This window comes from Xenopus tropicalis, chromosome 10 (assembly GCF_000004195.4).
Source record: "Xenopus tropicalis strain Nigerian chromosome 10, UCB_Xtro_10.0, whole genome shotgun sequence".
In the NCBI taxonomy this organism is placed as follows: Eukaryota; Metazoa; Chordata; class Amphibia; order Anura; family Pipidae; genus Xenopus; species Xenopus tropicalis.
This window is the reverse complement of record NC_030686.2, coordinates 41087370-41111415: the sequence shown is the minus strand read 5'-3', so window position 1 is coordinate 41111415 and position 24046 is coordinate 41087370. Positions and strand designations below refer to the sequence as shown.

General features: G+C 42.1%; 1 protein-coding gene across 2 annotated transcripts; it reads left to right on the top strand.

Moving 5' to 3' along the window:
* Positions 1 to 433: 433 nt before the first annotated feature.
* tp53inp2 (tumor protein p53 inducible nuclear protein 2) lies at positions 434 to 19123 on the top strand. 2 transcript variants are annotated; one of them, XM_002932876.5, is made up of 4 exons: positions 434 to 594; positions 12831 to 13100; positions 14663 to 14972; positions 15329 to 19123. In XM_002932876.5, exons 2-4 carry the CDS (start codon positions 12983 to 12985, stop codon positions 15576 to 15578), a joined length of 678 nt encoding a protein of 225 aa, XP_002932922.1. In that variant the 5' UTR covers positions 434 to 594; positions 12831 to 12982; the 3' UTR covers positions 15579 to 19123. The 2 variants fall into 2 exon arrangements, with proteins under 2 accessions (XP_002932922.1, XP_004918585.1); XM_004918528.4 differs by having other exon boundaries at positions 437 to 594; positions 14840 to 14972.
* Positions 19124 to 24046: the final 4923 nt, after the last annotated feature.

Here is a 24046-nt window from a genome sequence, read left to right as displayed (position 1 = left end):
AAGCCCTTTAGCAAACAGATTAGGATATCACAGGCATAAAACTCCATTGTCACAATGATTGTGCTTTGTGGTTGCAGGGGGGCCAGAATACGACACTTCAGCTTGGAGGGAGAAATAATGTAAGAATGACAAGACTGCAGCACAGCAAAATGGGGGTGACTGAGGGTATGGGCTATGGAGAGTAAGGGGAGGGGGGGCACTATAGTGTATATGCTTTAATGAAATTGTATTACATACATGAAAATAAAGTGACATTTATTTTCTGCTAATATCCAGTCACAGAATATACATTTGCATTCTCTCCGCTCCCTAACCTCCCCGATCCAGGCTTGCAATCGATGACGTCACCAGATCCCCAAAGCCACGCCCCGCGGCGAGTTAGTTGCCGCCCCTTCCAATGGAAGCAGCTGGGGGGGACTATGAGGTCAGAGCGAAGGGAGGCGGGGCTGGGCTGTTGTGATGTAACTGTCAGCTGTTGCAAGTGTTCTACCGATTGAGCAATGAGATGAGCCGGCAGAGCTTGCTCTGTATACAGTGCTGTACCTACCTCAGGCTGGGCTTCTGTCTCCTGACTTGGATCTGCTGCAGAGGAAGGTAGGTATACCCCTTGTACTTGGCTGTTGGTCTGCCCCAGTTGTGCCACTTACCTCTGTCACCCTGTAACAGGATAGAAACCTACCTACTGGCTGTTGTATTTATACCTTCTGTATGTATCAAGTATATACTGTTATCTTGCATGAACCCCCAGTTATCAATAATCACCGATATATGTTGTATATTTGTATATAGATATCTGAATATAGACACCTACCTGATGGGTATAGCTGCTGTGTACTATTACTGACCTGTTTGCCTGTATGTATGTACCTATATATATATATATGTGTGTATATGTGTATATATACGCGCACAATGTACACGTGGGTACAGTTGTAGAGATCAATGTACGCGTGACATCATTTTGCCAGCGCTAGCTTTACGTGAATGGGTTGTATTAACCCTCTCCGTGCGTAACCGGCATTCACCAACAGAGTTAAAGCTGTGGGGTAGCGCTACTGTAAATTCAACGCTTCTTCAGGGACAATCAGGTTATATTTATATATAAAGTGGCCTAGAATCTACGCATAGTATTTTCGTAACTCCTCGATTGTAAGCTCTTGTGATCAGGACAGCAGCAGAAAAATGCTTGGCAGGTAATGCAGTATATAATGGAAGCTACTTGTGTTTAATATAAAGCATATTTTGCACCCCACCCTTCCCCTTTTGACATGTATATGTCCCCCCCTATCAGCTAATGATACAAGGGTGGAGCCCCCCAGCCCTATAGGCCAGAGGGCATATGGATTCTGTTTTTCTTGCACAAATTCACTACTGGACATCAGGGGCTTTCTATTGCTAATTTACTGACAAAGGAATTGTCACTCGTACTCACAGATGTGCACTGAGGGGGAGGGTTCAAGGAAATTAGGAATATTTTCAGCCTGAATAATAAAGGCCTGTCTCCAAATCCCCCCCCCCCCCCTCCACATTACACTAAACAGTGCCCAGCTTCAGAAGGGTTAAAGGGCACCTCTCGGGGACAAAAGGGGACATCTGGTAACAAGGGGAGAGCAAGACTGAGATGGGGGGCCTTTAATGGGCTTATAAGGTATGCACCTTGTTTCCTTATCACAGAGCCTTCATCTCTTCTGCTGTTCTTACACTACAGCTCCCAGCATCCCCTAAATTGCCAGGTAGAATGATGCTGGGAATTGTAATTCAGCAATGGCTCCTTTGGGCCTTCCTCATCCATCATTAAAAACACATAGAGGAGGCTATACCTTTTAAAGTGTTCCCTTTCTTTTCTTTCCTTTTCTTTAAATTTTCATCATTCCTCCTAATCCCCTTTAATTCACCCCCCCCCCCCCCCATCTGTTACACTTTCCCACTTCTGTCTCCCTTTCCGTTTGTCCTTCACTTCAGCTGGTTCTGTCCTCTGTCTCCTGGATCTAGTTCCTTGTATTTATCCTTTCTCTCCATTCCTCCCTTCCCCCACCTCTCGTTGCTCTGTCGCTCTCTCCTCTACTCCGAGTCCTCCCTGCTTTTCTTTTTCCCTCCCCCTTTCCGCCTCTGTACATCTATTTTTTTAACGGGTCTCTGTACATGTCTGCCCCTATGCTCTTTTCTTCCTGTTTCATTGCTCTAGATTGCTTGCTTGTTTCATCATCTCTTCTGCCCATGGCACCTTATTCTCTCATATTTTTATATATTTATTTTTTTAAAAGGTTTACCCTTTTCTGGGTATTTTGATTCTTCTCCCTCTTCCATTTTAACTCATCTCAGCTTTGCTGCTGTGATTACCTTCCATTGTATATAGATGTTGCAGGGTTCCTAAGGGGTTAAAGCTAAAACCATAACCTATGTATGACTAGGAGCTCTGCTGTACCATTTATTTGCCCTGAATTTACAGGGAAGTATGGGGTTATGGGTAAAACATTATTTCCCATTATATTTGTGTTTATATATTGATATATATATATACACACACAAATTTACATAGTATATATATTCTGGGTACAATATATAGCATAAGGGAAACAATATGGTAGCTCCCACCCATAGGTAAAAATAAATATATAGAGAATAGGAATGTTCCCAGTAAGCTGTCACCTTGTACTGCAGTGCCACATTACAGCAGCTCCCACCTATACAATTATGCTGAGGAGGATTATTCTTTGCATTTCTTTGCATTGAAGCCAAATATATATATATATATGTTGATTCTACACAGAGAAGAGGTTTCATCAGTATCACAGTTCAAGGGATAAAATAGTCTAATTCGGGATTGTGGGTTTGCCTGCCGGTGAAGCATCTGTTTAAATCCTGACACAAATACCATAACTCCTCGGCTGATTCCCTAGGCGCGTCCCCATGACTATCAATATGCAGATGGATAATCCCTCTCTAGTAAATACACCGAGGCCGAGGGGAGGTGTTGGGGGAGGGAGGTGGCACAGAAGAGGAGGATTGTGCCTGAAAATTCAGTCCTTCTTTGGAAATGTACATTAATGGCAGGTGTCTCTGGTGTGGAACGGTGCCCGGTGCTAACCTTGGGTCCTATAAAGGTAGCAGCGCCCTGCTATTCCGGAACAGCCTTTCCTGTCAGCGGGGCCACAAACAGCTATTTAATACCGCTGTCCCAGTTGGCATTTAATTACTGCATCTCAGACTGCCAGCTAATAGGTGGATGTTCCGTCTGCTTCCTAGTTTGTCCTCTACCGGGCTGTAATTTTCCATGACCCCTTTTAGAGGGTATTGAAACAAAATATAATTCCAAACAATTTTCCATGACATATTTTTTAAAAAATGTCAATGTCTTTAAAGTTATTTGTAAATGTGATTGCAGCTGCAAGCAGATTTTCTTTTTTTCTTCTCTGGATCTGACTCTTGAAACAATGTAGCAGATTTCAGTTCTTCTCTAGCCAAGGAACTGAAGGGAGATCTGATAAGTAGGTGGATTGTTCTCCATTGTTTTAAAAGTCTGAACCAGCAGTACAGAGAATAGCAAAGGTCAGACAGATGTTGCTTTCAGTAGAAAATCCATGCGAATAACTTCAAAAACACTGAAAATATTTCAGTGTTTCCTCCTTATCAATAGGAGGGGTTAAGGGGGGTTATATGAAGGAATATGAAGGAGCAGTAGGTGGAATTGCAGGGAAGGTTATTTGCCACAGTAATAGGAGTTATAGGGAGGGTGATATGGAGCAATAGGAGGAGTTATAGGGAGGGTTATATGGAGCAATAGATGGGGTTATAGGGAGGGTTATATGGAGCAATAGGAGGGGTTATAGGGAGGGTTATATGGAGCAATAGGAGGAGTTATAGGGAGGGGTATATGGAGCAATAGGAGGAGTTATAGGGAGGGGTATATGGAGCAATAGGAGGAGTTATAGGGAGGGTGATATGGAGCAATAGGAGGAGTTATAGGGAGGGTGATATGGAGCAATATGAGGAGTTATAGGGAGGGTTATATGGAGCAATAGGAGGAGTTATAGGGAGGGTTATATGGAGCAATAGGAGGAGTTATAGGGAGGGTGATATGGAGCAATAGGAGGAGTTATAGGGAGGGTGATATGGAGCAATAGGAGGAGTTATAGGGAGGGTTATATGGAGCAATAGGAGGGGTTATAGGGAGGGTTATATGGAGCAATAGGAGGGGTTATAGGGAGGGTTATATGGAGCAATAGGAGGAGTTATAGGGAGGGTGATATGGAGCAATAGGAGGAGTTATAGGGAGGGTTATATGGAGCAATAGGAGGGGTTATAGGGAGGGTTATATGGAGCAATAGGAGGAGTTATAGGGAGGGTGATATGGAGCAATAGGAGGAGTTATAGGGAGGGTTATATGGAGCAATAGGAGGGGTTATAGGGAGGGTGATATGGAGCAATAGGAGGAGTTATAGGGAGGGTTATATGGAGCAATAGGAGGGGTTATAGGGAGGGTTATATGGAGCAATAGGAGGAGTAATAGGGAGGGTTATATGGAGCAATAGGAGGAGTTATAGGGAGGGGTATATGGAGCAATAATAGGAGTTATAGGGAGGGGTATATGGAGCAATAGGAGGGGTTATAGGGAGGGTTATATGGAGCAATAGGAGAAGTTATAGGGAGGGGTATATGGAGAGATAGGAGGAGTTATAGGGAGGGGTATATGGAGCAATAGGAGGAGTTATATGGAGGGGTATATGAAGCGATAGGAGGAGTTATAGGGAGGGGTATATGGAGCGATAGAAGGAGTTATAGGGAGGGGTATATGGAGCAATAGGAGGTATTATAGGGAGGGTTATATGGAGCAATAGGAGGAGGATTAGGGAGGGTTATAAGTAGCAATAGGAAGAGTTATAGGGAGGGGTATATGGAGCAGTAGGAGGAGTTATAGGGAGGGGTATATGGAGCAATAGGAGGAGTTATAGGGAGGGGTATATGGAGCAATAGGAGGAGTTATAGGGAGGGGTATATGGAGCAATAGGAGGAGTTATAGGGAGGGGTATATGGAGCAATAGGGGGAGTTATAGGGAGGGTTATATGGAGCAATAGGAGGAGTTATAGGGAGGGTTAAAGGTAAGATTATATGGAGCAATAGGAGGAGTTATGGGGGGATATAAAGAGCAATAGGATGAGTTATAGGCAGGGGTATATGGAGCAATAGGAGGAGTTATAGGGAGGGGTATATGGAACAATAGGAAGATTTATAGGGGGGTATATGGAGCAATAGAAAGCCTTATACAGAAGGTTATATGGAGCAATAGGAGAAGTTTTAGGGAGAGCTATATAGAGCAATAGGAAGACTAATAGGGAGGGTTATATGGATCAGGAAGACGGGCTATAAAATAGTTTATATGGAACACCAGGACAATTATTAGTAAGCTGTAATAGTGGGATTCCTTTTGTAGAACATTATATTGACCCCTGTACATCACTAAAAGGAGAATCCAGTTACGTATGTTGACTGCGCTGAGAATATTGCTTGTCACGTTCTTGATGTCCTCCGATGAACCGACAGGGTGTGCTCAGGATAACTCCGATCCTCTGGCTGCGCTCCTTAATAAAAACAGTTTTGCACAAAGTAATTCTCGGGCCAGGATGGCAAGCTGGAAGCTGGACGGTTAATCCTCATATGGCACAATCGTCCTATTCCCTTATGTAGGAACATATATGTAACTTCCTCTACGCTATAGATGTCAGGAATGCTTTCATCTAGAGGAGGGTGACTGAGCATCTATATACTAATACCCTTGTAAGCTTGTAAGCTGTGTGTATTTTACAAATAACTCTTCAAATTAACCCCTAAAAGGAGCTGGAGCTGTACAGTTATATGTGGGTTTTGTATATGTTTGTTTTGTTTTTGCTTTCTTTCTGTGCATTTATCTTATAAATATTGGCACGTTAGGTCCTTGGTTCCTTTTGTTGGTAAGCGGTTACTATGGATGTGATGTTTGCAGTACATTGATAATGATGGGTGGGGTTAAGGTGTTGACCTGCAACAGAATCATGCACGGATTCTGTGCCAGACTTTTGGTGCTCTGCAACTGTGACCTTGAACTGTCCACAAGCAATAGCCTTGTATATGCTACCAACGGGTTTGGTTGTACTTCTGTATTTATATGCAGTTGTGTGTACGGTAATAAGGGTACATAAAACATTGGCAGTTTTGATTTGCCGATATGTGGATATAACCTATTTCAGGAGAACTAAAGCCTAAATATGACTAAGGGTAGAATTGCTGTATTAAATATACTAAACTCTCTCTACTAGCCAAGAAGCCAGCAGCCCTGTTTTAGTAATGATCCAGGCCTTCTAGGTTGTGCCCATCTTTGATCTTGTTAGGTCATCTTTTGTGTGTCCCTGGCATTGCACATGCTCAGTGTTCTGGGCTGCTGTTAAGTAATCTTAGGGGTTGCCAGATATTATCAAAACAATAACAGGAACTGAGGTTTTATCTGTCATATGCTACAGTGCTATTAATTATGTCTCATTCAGAATGCACTGGTTTCTACTGTATATTGTGAGTCAAAAATTTCCTGTAATGATATGGTGATACAGCTATGGGTGCCACCTTTACTGGTAAGAATTAGCAATTGGTAATGTTAAGGGCATGGGGCTGTGATGTCAAGGAGTGGTGATATCAGAGGAAGGAATCTGTTATGGGAGCTAGGATTGGGCAGATCGGTGGTGAAACTGGGCAGGCTGAGGGCATGGTTCGTGAGATTAGAGCGTAACTTGGCTGACCAGCAATGGAAGAATGGGGAAGACAAAATTTTCAGATAAGTTATGAAATACCAGCTCTACCAATAGTGAATACTGCTTCAGTGTACAATTGTGCTTAGCAATTCAATGTCTTATAGCTAAAAGATGGACCTGGATGCCCAAAACTTTACAAGAAATCAGACTTTGGTGGGGTCTAGAAATGGAAAAACCTTACAGTTTTGGTAAATAACAACATGAGAAAGTCTGGAACAACTGGCTTACAGAGCAAATTCTTAGCTCAGCCCACTACCCCCCTCCCCCCACACAACTTTCCCCTCCCTAGTTTCCCTTACCCTGGTTAAAAATACACAGAAACTGTTACATTAGGGATACTTATTTATGGTGGCTTAAGAATATGCCCAACAACCAACAAATAAGGACAATCATAGTATGTAGATATAACATTGTTCCCACCTAATGGGCCATCAAAGCCATGTATTATGCTTGCCCTTGTCAGGAGACTTGCAAGCAATTAATCTACATGACGCCAGCTTTACAGTCTGATACTCTGTTCTGGAGGAGAGGGCAGTGGGTTCATTTTCATGATGCCAGACTGGGAACAGTTCATAGGTCTCTGCTGCCCTCCCCCTTCTGTACAGAATGTTCTGCACCTAATGTTGTGACAACTGACTGCTTCCTAATATGACTTCATGAGTGATATTTATTTTTTTACTCTGTTTTTAAACAATTTAAATGTAAATTCCCACCAATCTCACTTGAGTCATTGTGGTCTGTCATTAAGTGGTTTTATTATTTGTGACTTCTCTCAAGTTGGAGTCTGGCCATACGTTGATGTAACCCTGGGACCAAACGATTGGATCACATTGATGGGAGACAGGCTGTGGGGACACAAACCACATCAAAAAGCTGATGCGCTACTCATCCCATTTCTTAATCTGCCTGATCAGCATCTGGACAGTTTTGGGCCAGATAATGGTTGGTTAGGCCCATCTAAAGGCCTCATACATGGGCAGATAGGCTTCCAGTTGTCAGCTTTTATGGGCCCATGTATGGCCATCTTTAAGGGGATAGGCTACTTAGTAAAAGACCATGGGGTGCATAACAAATTGCAGCCTGTACATTTAAGGCCTTGGAGAAGTGGCACAACAGCCTAACTTATAGAGTACATGGATACAAATGGCAAAAAAGGCAGGGCTGACCCACAGAGCTTACCATCAAGGTACAAAGAGTGCCTATTCACTATTTGTCTGTGCCCTGTTCCTATACTTCTCTACTTTCCTCTATGTGTGCACCTTGAGGGCTAGGACCTGAATATGCTTGTTGGTATAATATGATAGTGCAAACAAACCTAGCAGCAAATATTGCCATTATCATATTTCAAAACAAGCACGCAGGTTGTCTTTGCATGGGAATGCGTCTCTGCACATTCAGGATTAACAGGTGTTTGCTGAGGGAACATCCCGCTGCACACGTAGCTTCAAATAGGTCTAGGTCTATTTGCACATACAACATCGATACTCAGGTATTTCTATTAGTATGTCATCTCCACTCCCATCCACACTTGTGTATCCTTGGTCAGATCTATCTGTGTGTACTGCATGGTTTCTCAGGTCCATCTCCATGTACACCACCTTTCCTCAGAACCATCTGCATGGTCGTTATTTATATGCCACAATTTTCACAGTGTTTTTGCAATACCATTTTAATTGTGCCTGCTAGTCTTTGTGGCTCTTGGGTGCCATTGTTTGTTCTAAGCAGGTTTGCTTCCTTTTGTCTTATTAGTGTACATCTGCTCTGCATCCCTTTTGTATGTGTGTACATCTGTTCTGCATCCCTTTTGTTTGTGTGTACCTCTGCTCAGCATTTGTATATATGTGTTTGTGTGTGTGTGTGTGTATATATAATATATATACATACACACACTGGCTTTGCATTCTATTTCTATTCATAGACATGTATTTGTGTGTTTCACCAGCTCCACAGGTGTCCGAGTTCTCTTTATATGTATACCACATCCACACGTACCCCTCTGAGTGTACTCCTGCTTTGGGTGCTCAGGGTGATGTTAGTATCTAGGGTACCCAGTTGCTGGGTGCTTGTGTTCACTAACTCAGGGACTGGACTGTCAATCTGTGGGTTCTGGCAAATGCCAGAGGGGCTGTTAGATGCCATAGACAGTCACTATTTATTGGGCCTTTGGTAGGCTGCTGTGTACTTATAATGCCAGGGCCTACTATTTTGAAGCCTAGTCCAGACCTGCATGTGTACGACAGTTAGTTCTGTTTGCGTGCATAACTGACAGCTCTTTTAGAACCGCTTGCACGCTGCATTTCTTTAAAGTTATATCCTGGAAATGTTTCCTGCCTGGCCTGTGGATTTTACAATTCTCCAGTCAACAATTATGCATTATTTAATGGAAAACAAATATATTTATATGTAGGGTTAGCCTTTAGTTTCTGTAGTTTATTAGTGAGCTCTATTGGCATAGGTTATTTCTCTTCAGGGAGCCATGTTTGTATGACTGCTCTGGTGAGGTAATTTCATCTTAAGGCTATAATAAAACAGCACCTCCTGGTGGCTAAATCAGGACACTAACAAGCATCATAAAGCCATTGTAGTGTCAAAAGTTTATGGGGTACTGTAATAAAAGGCACAACCTTTGCTTCTGGCCTAGTAACTCCTGGCAAACAGTCGCCAAGTAGCATTTACTTGGAAGCAAATTTGTTATTGGGCTACTTGACCTGGTCAAACTTTGTGCCTTTTATCACATTGCCTAGTTAATGGGAAACCCAATGTGCTGAAGAGAAGTGTGCACTCTATACCCTGGGGATTGTGGGTCTTTGAACCTGGAATGTGGTGTGTTTAGGTACGCCATTGCCTTTGACCTTTGCTTGTGTAAGTCTAATTGCACATTGCTGTTAATTCCTTGCTATAAGTTAGGCCTCACTCACACTTTTTAAAGCAATTATTACCACATGATTGATGACAATTTTTTCACTCCTGATTAGTTGTGTGGTAATTTCTTTTTTTCATGCACCTGTGATAATTGCATTGTCACATACATATCTCCCCTTCTGACTGTGATTGTCCCAAGGGGTTTGTGCATCGCTGGTAAATGACAAGGCCTGGGTCACAATGAAGTTGAACCCAAAATGTTTTTAAACCTTCCCCTCCCCCCATCAGCTGGATGTCACAGGTGGCAAGCATTGGCATGTCTGTGTACTTGTGTCAGTGCGTGTGTGTTTGTGTGTAAGGTGAGATCAGTGAGCAGGCTGTACTGAGTGCCTGAGGCTTAAGGGTCAGATGACCACAGTTGCACGGCTGGTTAACCCCTCAGTGTGAGTCACAAGGCAGGCCTCATTAGCAGAACGGCAGCCATTTTAACAAAGCAGTCACAAAATCGAACAGGAGAAGCCTCTGCCTTTCATATGTTCCTTAGGGAAGAAACAGATCATTATTTTTTGTGTTCCTTGAGTCCCAGAAGGTCAAGCTGTAAGGAGATTAACAAGGTTTGCTGTATGGCCTAAATATAAGGCATTGCTGTTCCTATATGCAATCCTAAATGCAGTTCCTATAAGTGGCCAAAGCTCAGGGCACAATGAAAACATAAGAAACATATTGTAACCTATGGCAGATTCTGCACTGTGGCGGAGGACTTTAAGCTAATAATGTGTATATAGGGAATAATATATGTCCTACTGTAAATGATAAGGATATTAGAAGTCACTGAGGGCTTCTGTGCCCATATAAAGGCACAAGGCTGCAGGCTGAGTTATACAGGGAACTCTGAGTATCACTCATGTATTATAAGGGATAATGTACCCCCTACTGTAAATGATAAGGATATTAGCAGTCACTGAGGGGTTCTGTGCCCATATAAAGGCACAAGGCTGCAGGCAGAGTTATACAGGGAACTCTGAGTATCACTCATGTATTATAAGGGATAATGTACCCCCTACTGTAAATGATAAGGATATTAGCAGTCACTGAGGGGTTCTGTGCCCATATAAAGGCACAAGGCTACAGGCTGAGTTATACAGGGAACTCTGAGTATCACTCATGTATTATAAGGGATAATGTACCCCCTACTGTAAATGATAAGGATATTAGAAGTCACTGAGGGGTTCTGTGCCCATATAAAGGCACAAGGCTGCAGGCTGAGTTATACAGGGAACTCTGAGTATCACTCATGTATTATAAGGGATAATGTACCCCCTACTGTAAATGATAAGGATATTAGCAGTCGCTGAGGGGTTCTGTGCCCATATAAAGGCACAAGGCTGCAGGCTGAGTTATACAGGGAACTCTGAGTATCACTCATGTATTATAAGGGATAATGTACCCCCTACTGTAAATGATAAGGATATTAGAAGTCACTGAGGGGTTCTGTGACCATATAAAGGCACAAGGCTGCAGGCTGAGTTATACAGGGAACTCTGAGTATTATGTATTATAAGGGATAATGCCCCCCTTACTGTAAATGATAAGGATATTATAAATTGTAATGAATAATGTCCTGTTATTTGTTTTAGATGGCTATAGTTTAGGCAATCTGGCCTTCATTTTAGTACAAGTTTTCTCTCAATAGGGACTTTGAAATATATTGTTATTATTTATTACTATTATTATTTAAGATCATTTCATTACTTATTGCTCTTTTTGGGTTCTCTTAATTCCAGCATTAGCTAAACCTAATTATCCATAACCACCAAATCCTGACCCAGTTTGCTGGCTGTTATCCTAAGTGTGCCAGAGGTTAATATATCCAATAATTAACTACAGCCCTATCATTAGGACACATTCCTTACTTGGAAATCATATAAGTAGCAAGGACAATGGTAATTATGTATGAAGTGGGGTTTTTTTTTCTTTTTTTGCTTTGCGTTGCTAAATTTGCAATGCAAATTTAACTATTTCAAAAAGGTTCTTTGTTTTTTTGTCCAAAGTCAGCATCACCTGACTTAAATTCTGACAATACAGGTTTGAGAAATCTCTCAGAAATGATGACTGGTATTTGATACCAAAATGGATATGCACCTCGTTCTGAATTATTGTATCATTTGAGGGATGCTGTCAAACCAAACAAACAGGCAGCTGTGATCCCAGTCACACTTATTGGTATGGATCCCAGCCACACATATTGGTTTGGATGCAAATACAGCCCCATGTCAGGGCTCTGCTTTATTTTATTTATTTTTTAATAAGAATTTACATTGATGGGCAGCTTTTTTTTTTTTTAAGCATGTATGTGTTCCTTCCCCCCATCCCTCCAACTCGGGCTCCTGATAATAAGACAGGGGAACTGCCATGATCTCCCTTATCCAGGTCTGAACTGGGATTCAAAATAGGTCCTGGCATTCTATGTACATAGAGGCCCGACCAGCCTACTAAATAGTGACTGTCTATGGCATATTGCAGATGCTTGTGGCAGTTAAAGAGAGCAAGGCATCTGACATGCAGGTGATGTGTACACCCACTCTAAATTTTACCACCCACTTGAAATATTGGCATCAGGGAAGAGACTGGGATACTAGGGCCCAAGTCAAGTTAACACTGTTAACTTCTCTTGTCATGTAATCATAATTCAAAAGTGTTTTGGGTTCTATTTTGATACTGAATGCTTTTTAAAGAGAGGCGATGAACACAGGCCTTTAAATAGATGTAAGGACTCAACTTGTTAGTACAAAACATATACATGGATGGGAGCTAGAATTTCCCTTACAGAGTGCACACAGACTATTCCTCCTCCGAGTTTTTGTGTGTACATATAAATATATATTTATATACACAAGAGTGGGTGGGAGCTGCCATGTTGCTTCTGTTAATTTTATAAGAAAATATAGTTATAGGCAGTACAGTATGAGGGCATATACTGGTGTTTGCAAAACCCAGAAACATTCATTCTCTGTGTATTTGTCATACACATTATTGGAATCTTCCATTTCGCGCTACTGCATACTGGAGGTTACAGGGGTTGGGAAGCAGGGAAATTTTGAAGGATCTAATGTTTCATGTGGGGGTTGTATGGAACGCAGGCGGTGGAAAAAGCAAGAGTTAAGTTGTTGCATTTTGTTTCTCTCCAGGGCTATTTTCGACCAAGTCATATAGAAGCCTGATGTTTACATATCGCTCTGCCGGCCTCTGCTGACCGTTTCAGGTCTCACCACCCTCTTGTTTACAGCCCACTATCTTCCGCACTTAGAAGTCCCAGCAATCCCCAGAAGACACTCCAATCATGTTCCAGCGTTTAACCCGGCTCTTTTTTAGCGATGTACCTTCCAGCAATACCAATGAGCCCAAGCCTATCATCTCTGAGGAAGAGGATGATGGCTGGCTCATCATCGATATCCCAGGTGAGCCCATACACCTTCAAGTCTGCTTCATTGACCTGTGGTACATAAGTGATTGTGTAATGACAACTCCCAGCATCCTATCGATACAGGAAGGGTGTAGCCTTATTAGGTGGTAGGAGAAAAAATAGGTATATCAGAGATGTCCATTGTGTGACACTTCTGCAGTTGACACTCCTGATGTTAAATGGCATGTCCAGGTGGCAAATGGAAGCTGCCATCTCTGTCAGCAGAATGACAACATTCAAGCCTGTAGATATTTCTGGGAGTTGTAGTTGTACAGAAGCTGGAGAGCCACAGGTTGAGAGCTCCTGCTATGTAGTCACTCCTCCTTGTTAGAATGTCAGGCATTCAGTATCTCCAAACACTCATGGGCCAACAAACAGTTCTGCTTTAAATTTAGCTCTGGACGTTGTGTGAGCCTGTACAGATACTTAATATCGTGCTGTGGAAAAATGTTATAAGGGGCAACGAAGGAGAATTGTCAGTCTCCAGTTTCCAGGCAGACTTACTTTTAAAAGAATGGCTATAACTGGTCTACTGACTTTATACATACCTGCAAAGTGGTAGGGCCCCTGGGCAAAGCAGCTGCATTATTTATGTATAGTAGGAGTAGGTCGGTAACCCTTGCCTGTTGGTGGAGGATGGGAGTTGCTTTTCAACAATTGCATTTTGCCCATATTGCCTTACTGGTGCCATCTTGCTATACTACAGCAATCTTGCCCTAATTTAACTGCTTGTCTCATCTCTTCTTAACTACAATTTCAGTGGTTATGAAACTAGATGTTCCTGGGCAACACAGCAAAATCATTTCAAGCCCCCCCTAAACTTTGAGAATAAATACATTTCATAACCATTTATTATCAGTCAGTGCCCCAATAGCCCCCTATAACAGCTGCAGGGTCTGCTTCCCCCTGGCTAATCTGCAAGAATTCTCTACCTGTGGGGCTGCTGCTTCTGTTTGTTAGGGATGCACCAAATCTATGATTTCTGGATTCAGCCAAGTACCAAATGCTCTACAAAAGATTTGCCTAAATAAACCGACTCCTAAACGTACTTTGCATTTCATTCACTTTCATTCAATTTTCAAGCTATGGGTAGGTGCCATGAACAGGCCCCAATGATTTTAGGGTCGGTCTCTACAATCCCAATTAATATAGAGAATATTTGTGGTGTCGTTTACAAGTTATGTATAAAGGTAGATCTTAGGAAGTGGCATTTTCAGACTTACTGCATGTTGTTAATGGATGCCAGCCTTAGGGGCTAAATCACTGGATTGTCACCTAAGCATGCAATATCCTGACTGCTAGTCTATATCTGAAATACAAGCCAGCATGCTGGGATATTATGCCTGCTACTGTATATATTTGGTTCTGGTTCCATCCAGCAGTGAAGTTAATGCCCCCATAATGATAGCATTAGTGATTTATAGTAAACTAATAACTCCTTCCCCATCGTTTCTCCTCTTCCCTCTCCTCTACCTGGCATTGTATGTGTGTGCCCCCCCCCCATACCCTACCTTGGCATGGATTTGCCTTTCCTGTATTGTTTCCCACAAATTTCAGAGAGCTATGATTTAAACTCAAGCGGGGATGAAGTGGCACAGGAGCAGGAGGATGATGCCACCCCCAGCCCACTGCCCCACTCCCTGGCTGACAGGATTGGCTGGTCCATCCCACCCCACCCTCCCCAGTCTATGGACGAGAGCTGGTTCGTTACCCCTCCCCCCTGTTTCACTGCAGAGGCACCTGGGCAAGACGAGTTGGGGACAAGTCCTCTTGAAGATCTGCTTATTGAGCACCCCAGCATGTCTGTCTATATCACCAATGGGAGCATCGTGGTGGAAGAGGACACCCGGGAAGCACCCAGAGACAGGTAAGGAGTAAAGCGAAATACCAGGCTGAAGTATTCTTCTAATAACTATTTTTAAATGTAGAGCAAGATTATCTTCAAAGTATCCAGTGAGTTTGCTTGAAGTCTGTTAAAAGGAGGCAGTGAGCGAGGGATAAGTGGTGAGGTTGGCAACTGTAGATTATGGTCCAAATCACTGTGAATTGTATAGTTGCAGTGAAACATTCAATATTTTTTGGGATTTTAGGGAAATCAGTGAATGATGGGCACAGAGCTGGGGTCATAGATCTTCTGATTGAATAAGGTGTAAATGTGTGGTAATAGTGGGTTCATACTGTATGTGAAAGGGTACTCAAAAATAATTCTTGCCATCTCCACAGGTCCCCATCTAAAACAAGAGTGGAACGACGCACCCCTCACCACGCCACCTCGATGTCTGCCAAAGCTGCTATCTTGGGTAAAGTAGGCCAGGCCTCCCGGATCCAACGTGCCAAGGCTCATGTGGACAGGCGCAAAATAAGCCGAAAGAGCTTGCAGCGACAGAACCTGGCACGGGAGATTCAAGGACGCTCTATGACACGGCACCGCAGTTTCCTGTGCCAGCCCAGACAGCGCCAGTGCAACTACTGATCCATCTGCTGTTTACATAAAAGCGGGCATTATCTCCACCCAAATTCTTCCTCTTCTGTCTGTTGGGTTGGCATCAACCTCTCTGGCTTCTACTCCCCTGTCTTTTAAAATCAAAGCAAATTCGTCTTTCCCCCCCCAGTTCCTTGGTTATAAACACACCCCAGTACAGAAGGAATGCTGGAAGCCCCTTGGCAAGGGTGCAGAGGACTTAACCACTTGATTGGGAAAGACCTCTGAGCCCCTAGAAAAGAAGAAGTCATCTGATCACCCCGGAATTTCTATAGCTTCCAGACTGCCTTTGAAGAGTCAGCATTGTACAGTACCTTGTAGTCTGCCCATCTAAATATCCAGCGATCCCCTTTTCTGGTTACCTGTACCCTTTACCTCCTGAGGGGCAGAGCTAAGACCGAGCTAGTTTTCTTTTTTTAATATATTTGTTTTTATTATGGGTCTGGTTAGTTGCATTGTTAATTGTTACCAGGAAAAAGGTGCTATGTACATTTTTAACAGCTCCCCACTGAGCAAAACAGTGGTCATTTCCCCCCAAATGTCTTTTTTTTTCCCCTCTCTTTCTAAATTCTCTGAATTTCAGTAACCAGCATGATATAGTGGGTGAACAAAATGGTTGTACTCATGCCAACTATTTTGTGGTTGGAAACCACTGTGGAGCCTGTTAAGCTCGTCAGACCTTTTTTTAATTTAGAGGGGCTTGCAATGCTCCTTATTAGCTGAACAGGGGACGCAGGTTGAAGAGGGCAGGCGGAAGTTGGCTGAAGGGTTAGTCAGGAGGGAATGGAATTCTGGGAAGAGAGGTATAACAGGGTGTGGGGGTTTAAATCAGTGATGCAAATAGGAATCGGAGTAACATGGGTGGGCAGGGTTGCTGTAAACAGTTTGACATTGATTTTAAAGGACAAAGAAAGGCAATTTTCTAACCACCCATCAGTTACACTTTATTTTGGCCGTGCTGCCATCTTTTCTGCGCTTGTACAATGGGAGCTGCTGTACCTTTAAACTCTACGAAATATTACATGGAAAATACATCCTGGTTGTTCATTGGATATATTTTCCCTTTAATTAGAGACTATTTTCAGTCAACACTTTTATGCATTCTAGATGTTTTGGTTGCTAGTGGCAGGATATAAAGCGACTGAGATTTATAACTTTCAGACTAATACAGCAGCCCTGTTTGGGGTTGGGATTACTGGAGATTTGTATAGGAGCATTGCAAGTCCCTTTAAATCATCAGGGATATGAGAGTGGTGGGCTACTGAATAATGCAAAGTGACTACCTACCAGAACATGAATCACTGAATCTCTCTGCAATGTATTTTGACCTTCTGCCTGCAGACAGCCCTAGAAATGTATCCAACTGAATGTGGCCCACCGGCCTGCACATAATCAGGATAGGTTCTGTGCTGGATTTAGTACAGTGTGATCTCCTGACTGCAGATTATCCAGCTAACATGATTCTGTGATTCAGTATGGAAAAACCACTGAGATTATTAACCCTTCCCTACCTAACAAAGTGAAATTCCACCATATTGAGATGGCTGTAGCAGGCCAGTTTGCGTACAAGACAGAGAAGGCTGGGGTGCTATAGCCAGAAAATATGCTTTGTAAGAGTTGTATGTTAAGATAATGTGTTTTAAGTATTTATATCGGGGTATCCATCTTTAGGCCCTCCAGCTGTAATCAGGAGATGCTGAGGTTTGCAGTATCTGTGCTTCTGAAATGCTTTGGCTGTCATTGGCTGGTTGTAGCCATAAAGGGCCAAAGCTATGGTTGCTGAGGGCTGTAGAGTGGGCATCCTTAGGACTAACACCTTCCCCTTTAATAGAAGCCACAAATGAAATTTACATGCTACATGGCTGATAAATATGCATTTTCATGGCTGCCTAAAAATCAGTGCAAGCTACAGTATTTATATTGCGGATTTCATCCATGCACCATGCAGATTTTATGTTGCAGGTATTAAAGGGTGACCTGTCTAGTCACCCCTAGTCTTCTCACTTTTTACATAGTTTGGGGGGTCCAGCCTTCCTGCTTTGCCTGGGGGCCCTTCTTAACAAATTTCACCCTTACATGTTTTTTTGGCAAATGTAGATGTCATTTTCCTCTGCACAATGTCCCAAGAATTCCAGCCTTGCTTTACACAAGCTCTAGTAATCCAACTTACCTGTATATATCACGAAACTAAACGGTGCTTACAATAGTAACTTTCATTAACAGCGTGTAAATATTTTAAACACACTTTAAAAAAAAAAAGACAAAAAAGCATGTGTGAACACTCTGATGATCGCATTTCTGACGACTGGAGTTTATTTTGTGCACGACAAGTGTGATACTGTTAGTGGCTCTGCTGCTTTGTAGGTACAGGATGAATGGACTGTGGGATTTTATTTTTTTTTTAACCGTGAATGCTTCAGATTTGAAGTCTTTTTTTTTTTTTTCTTTTTTAAAGAGGTTTTAGTGCATGCATGGGAGAATTCAAACACCAGTGTGGACTCAGGGACACTATCTGAAATTCTTTAAACACAAAAAAATAGTTTGTTGTTTTTCTGTAGATGCATTTTATTGTTATTTTAAGCAATTTTCAATTATGAAATTGATTTTTATTAAGGATTTGCTGGCTGTACTTGATGTTAACCCTTTCAGCGACAGATATCTTGCCAGCCAGCTTCTGCCGCTGAGAGGGTTATGCAACACAGGGGGGGTAATTTACCATTACTAGATAAGAGTGTCTTACTGCCATAACCCACAGCAACCAATCACACATTTGCTTTTAGTATTCTGCCTGTAGCAGACTAATAATGTTTTGGAATTTGTTGACCTGCACCGGCTCTAACCCAACCTGAGAAGGAGCTTTTTTATACCCATGGTGACCCACTCCCTAGGGTGACATAAGAAATTACATCAGAGGGAGACGGGCTTAGCACCACACAGTTCTACCAATGAACAGGTATGGGGTAATCGGCAGCAGTGAAATGTCAATTTATTCTGCTCTGTGGTTGGTAAAAAGCATCCCATGCCCCATATTGATGTGCCGTCTTTATCCCAAACCCGTCCAACTTGAGGGCATCAGGCCAGCCCCACATCATTATAGCAGATGGATCAAAGCTAATTCCTGATTGGTTGCTTCTGGTTACTGCAGAGAGGCACTTTTGCCCAGTCTTAGTAAAAAAAAACCCCAGCGTATTATAGCGGGGGTGCATAGTTAATATTTGCAGGAGAATGTGACAAAAATAATAAACCTTTTTTTTTTTTTTAAAACAGCAAACCATTTTATTATACCTTGCTTGGGCTGTTACCTCTTCCAGTGCCACAAAGCTCTGTAGCACTCTGGCACTTAAGTGGTTAAAATATAGTTTTGCACTAAAGAATCACAGCCCCATCCCTGCCTTTTCTTTGTTTGCTATAATATTGCATTATAACAACAACTCTCTTGCTCAAATTTACAACAGATGCAAGTACAGATTGTTGCTGCAGCCTGTAATAGATTCAAGGTGCCTGTTGGGAGAGAAGCAGGATTTGGTGGAAGGTTACCCTGGTGAGCAAGAAAAGCAAATGTTGGCACTGGAAGCTTAATGGAGATCCATGTCATTGTAGGGAGCTGTTTTGCTTTTCCCTCCTAATTTCAGTTATTTATAATTTACCAAACATAAAGGTTAATGTAATTGTCACACACTTGCAAATCCTGTTCCAGGATTTATAATACAGTTTATATTATGTTAAGTGACCTATTAAAGAATCTTGGCAAACTGGAATATATATATCCGTAAATATTGCCCTTTTGCATCTTTTCTCTTGAGCTGCCATTTTGTGATGGGCTGTGTGCTCTGTCAGAGATCACATGACCAGAAATAATGCAGTAACTCTGTCCATTCATTGGTTGATGGGGCCTAGCATGTATAGGTGCCTTGGCTTGTTTGTGTGCACTGTGAATCCTATGATTCCTAAAATGGCAGTTTTAAAGGGGACCTGTCACCTTAAGAAATAATTCCAAATTGTTTTCTATTGTGTTTGTCAAGCAAAATAAACTTAACTTACACTATATAAATTATTTTAATCTTATTTTCTTCAGCCTTGGAATTCATAATTGCAGCAAGCAGGCAGGGGCCATTTTGTGGACACTGTTATCAAACCAGGCATTGCATCCTGCCTATATTTTGTTTATGTGCCAGTATGGGGGGACCTGATACCCATGTCCATGCACTGGTTACATAATTACATGGTGAGGAGGGAGGGGGAATGTGAGAAGTGCAGTAACATCTAAAAAGTTCTCAATTGAAAGTGAAAGTAACTGTCTGCCCCACCCCTATGCCTAAGGCATAGAGGCGGGGCAGGCAATATATGATTGACAGCTGGGATTTTTAAATGCTTTTATAATGGGTATGGATGTGGTAATAAATAAATGATTTTGGGTTTCATGTTTAATTTGAAAAGGGCTTTTATTATACAGATTTTGTGTCTGGGTGACAGGTCCACTTTAAGCACTAAGGTAGGGGTGGCCAATACGTCCATCGCAGTCCACCAGTCGATCCCCCATGGATTTCTGGTGGACCGCGATGAAGCTGGGGATGCGGAAGTGCTGCGTGAATGTGTACTACACTGCACTTCCGTATTCCGCGGTCATCAGTCGATCGCGAAGGAAAAAAGTCTGGCTACCCCTGTACTAAGGTGTTCCCTCCGGCTACTATGGGGCACTGTGGTCACACACAAACTAAGAGCACTAACATTACCTCAGCCAATGAATGGCCAGAGGCCACACTTCTTCCTGTTACAGTAAGAGCCTGCATTTGTTTTCCTGTCAAAAGTTCAGGGGGGAGCAGAACCTCACAAAATGGCGGCTCAAGGTAAAAGCTGTAAAAGGGAAATATTCACTGATAGTTATATGCCAGTTATGATCTTTTTGGCTCTTAGGCCAAATGATTGGATCACAACTACAGGAAGGCAGCCGGTCAGGGCAAGGACAGCATAAAAATGCAGATGCGGCCCTCACCCTGACAGGACTTTTAAAGCTTCCTGATCAATATCTGCCAGATTTTCAATCAAGTAGGCCCAACGGAGGGCCCTATACATGGGCCAATAAACTTCCGACTTTCGGCAGCTTTCATTGGCCCTTGTATGGCCACCTTCATTCTAAAGGGGAACTGAACTCAAATAAGGAATTGATAACAATGTATATTCTTTGACTGTCTTGTGTTAAATGTGTCTGTTTTATAAGCTACGATGCTGAGGCCTCATTGTTATTTCCCTTAATATAAACGAATTTTGGTAGCTTTAGGCTGATGCCACACGTGGCATTTTTACGCTGCGTATTTTCTAATTCTCGCCCAATATCATCATCCATAGAAATAACTTGAAAAGACTCGAAGCAAACCACACAATGCGGAAATACGCTAGAAAACACCTTAGCACGGATTTTTCAAGCGTTGGCCGAAATACATCAGTATTTGCACAGCAAGCTATTCCTATGTATACACAAAGGCAGCTGCCAGACCTAGCGGACATTTTTTACTATTTCGCACTATTAGCACCATGGAAACGGGATTTGCTACGTCACCAGTACTAGGCTAAAAAACACCATAGTCAGGGGCTGTGTGGCTTGTGCGGCGTTTTGAGGCTGAGAAAAAAACACAGCGTAAAAACGCCACGTGTGGCATCAGCCTTATGACTAAAAATGTGCTTTCAAGGGTCACAGTTTATGGGCTAACAGCTTAGTATTACGTTTTCGGCAGAAGCAGTTGGCTTTCTCTGATTGAGCTTTAGGTGTGTTTTGCCAAAGGAACCAACCGATTTTATTTTTGCACTAGTTAATTCCAGCTGTCGGTCCGTGTTTTCTCAAAAGTTGGCTCCACCTACTCACCTATTATTCATTGAAGCCAAAACAGGAAGGAAAATCCCATATAAACACCTTGTGACAGGCCCCGGCAGAGGTACCAAATGCTCCTATAATCACAGTATTGAAATAGCCTGCAGCACAGGTAGTCATGTTGCTATTGCCCTTACGACTGAATTTGTGGTGCTTTTAAACAAACATCTGCACAGTATTCGTTGCTTCTGAGCACAGCGATTAATCCCTGCCTGGTAGCGCTACCACTTTAATGCTTATGTCTTACTTTGGATGCTGTTTTTTATTATTATTAATGTATGCTCCACGATTCTTGACGCTTGGCTCTAAAGATTTCTGCTAACATGAGACTTTAAAGCAGACAGAAAATAAAATTTCTTTTAAAAAAAATGATTTGTATATATAGAGATGCATATAATGTCTAATATTTATCTAAACACAGTGAAAGCCCTCTTTGGACAGGAAATTCTGTTGTAGCAATACAAAGAATAGACTATATATGTTATATATATTAAATTGCCACATATGAAATGCATGTGCCTTTTAAGAATTAATTTTTGCATGGGTTATAAGTCACAGGTTTATAAGGCAGTTCAGTTTGGATATTAGGATTTCTGCAAGTCAGCGTTAAAGGGTCCTGGTTCTGTGTGAAGCCTGTAGCTGTTTTATACGGCACCAACACATTTTAGCAGAGTGCTTTGTTGATATTGTTAATTTCTCTATTAGCTAATATAATAGGTCTGTCCTCTATTTAGCAGCTTTCCAGTTTGGAATTTCAGCAGCTGTCTGGTTGCTAAGGTCTTGTTTACCTAAGCAACCATGCAGTGGGGTGAATGAGAGACTGGAATATGAACAGATAAGGAATAAAAAAATTGTAAGCACAGAGCTAGTTTTTTTTCGCTGCCAGTGGTCGGTGACTCCCATTTGAAAGCTGTATAAGACTGCAAACTATTGAAAAACTATGAAAAGTAAATAATGAAGATGAATTGCAAAGTTGCCCGGAATAGGATGTTCTAGATCATACTAAAAGCTAAACCACCCTTTTAAAGAAAAAAGGCACCAAATTATCCCAGGGTTCCAGTAATGTGCAGGTTGACCCAAAACCCATGAAACCCTACAATGACAACATTTTGCAAGTTAGGGTTGGGTAGGGGTTGAGTTTTTACTGACCTGCACATCGCTGCGGGGTTTGTAAATATTGCTGTATGGGTTTTTTTTTTAAAAATGGACTACATGCACTAAGCGTTGCATGTAGAGATATAGGCAAGAAGCTATCAGGTTATTTCCCCTAGGTTAAGCTAGCTATACATGGCCCAATAAAAGCTGTCGACTTGGTCCCTTCAGATCGTCTCAACAGCTATTGGACCATGTATAGGGCCTTTCCAATGGCTTGCCTGTCCGTTATCTAGATACCAGGTTTGAAAATCCCATTGGGCGAGGACTACATTGGCGCACTGATGCAGTCCCCTTGTGATGGATGAATGTAAGCCCCCCATTATAATCTGATTGTTGGCCCACGGCCTGAATCAACCCGGTTTGGTTTAGCCTGTTGGTGCCCAAATCTGGTTAAGATCCACCCATTTGGCAAACTCAGATTTTCCATAAGGATGGTTGCTGTAGCTATAGAAGGAGAATGCAATATGGCATCTCCCACTTGAATAAATTAACAAATTATTATATTGACTATTTGAACCTAGGAATATACATGTAAAATAAACACAACTGGGAATATTTTCCATTTAAGAAAGGAGACTTTAATAGTTTTCCAAGTTTATTTTTGATACGGTAGAAAAACCAGTCACCGCTAGTGGGTAAAGAAACTCTAAACTGCTATTATATCCCACTTGTATGGTTGGGCAGGACAAGCCCAGGCTGAAAATATTGATATTGGGTTGCCTCCCATCCCATTTAAACAGTTAAAGCCATTCCCTGCATCGCAAATTAATTAACAAAGGACGCGTGCCCCAAATTGTATCTGAATTGCTAATTAGTCTTTTATTTGGATATGAGAAGAGTGTGTTAGTGTAGTTCTATAACACATACTGGCTAGCCCACCCATTAAAAAGATAAATACTATCATAGATTCTGCCAGCAAACCATACCAGGCCTCTACTGGCAAGGGAAAAAGAGAAGGGATGAGGTTATTTGGCCAGTGACAGCCGCAAATTGTTGTAAATGTGGCGTAACTGTAGCTTTGCAAGCCCATATCTATAACCAAATGCATAAAGAATCGGCATGCTGCGTGGCTTATTAGCAGTTAGAAGTGTAGAAGCACGCTGTAGAGCGCATTGGCGGTATGTGGCACACACATTGACTGTTCGTTCGCCCTGTCGGAGAGGGATTTTATCTGTTTGTAAAAGGAAGTAATGATATACGACTTCAAATGGTTAAAGTAACCCTGACACAATATAAATGAATATATATACATATATATACTGTCCCTTCACCTTCTCTAGTGTTTGCTTGTATGTAAAACAATAGTTATCAATATGTAATGCAATTAATAAAATCGAAAATTTTGCGTCATAAGGCGAAGCCTTTAACCCAGGGGTGTGTCTGACCTACATAGCAACCACGCCCCTGCTTTAACCCATCATATGCCTTACTATGAGAT

What these genes read in the sequence shown, in the direction of transcription:
- tp53inp2 (XM_002932876.5), top strand. Translation starts at nt 12,983, where the DNA reads ATGTTCCAGCGTTTAACCCGGCTCTTTTTTAGCGATGTACCTTCCAGC. An exon ending in GCTCATCATCGATATCCCAG is followed by an intron (nt 13,101 to 14,662) that starts GTGAGCCCATAC and finishes CACAAATTTCAG; the next exon opens with AGAGCTATGATTTAAACTCA. An exon ending in CGGGAAGCACCCAGAGACAG is followed by an intron (nt 14,973 to 15,328) that starts GTAAGGAGTAAA and finishes CCATCTCCACAG; the next exon opens with GTCCCCATCTAAAACAAGAG.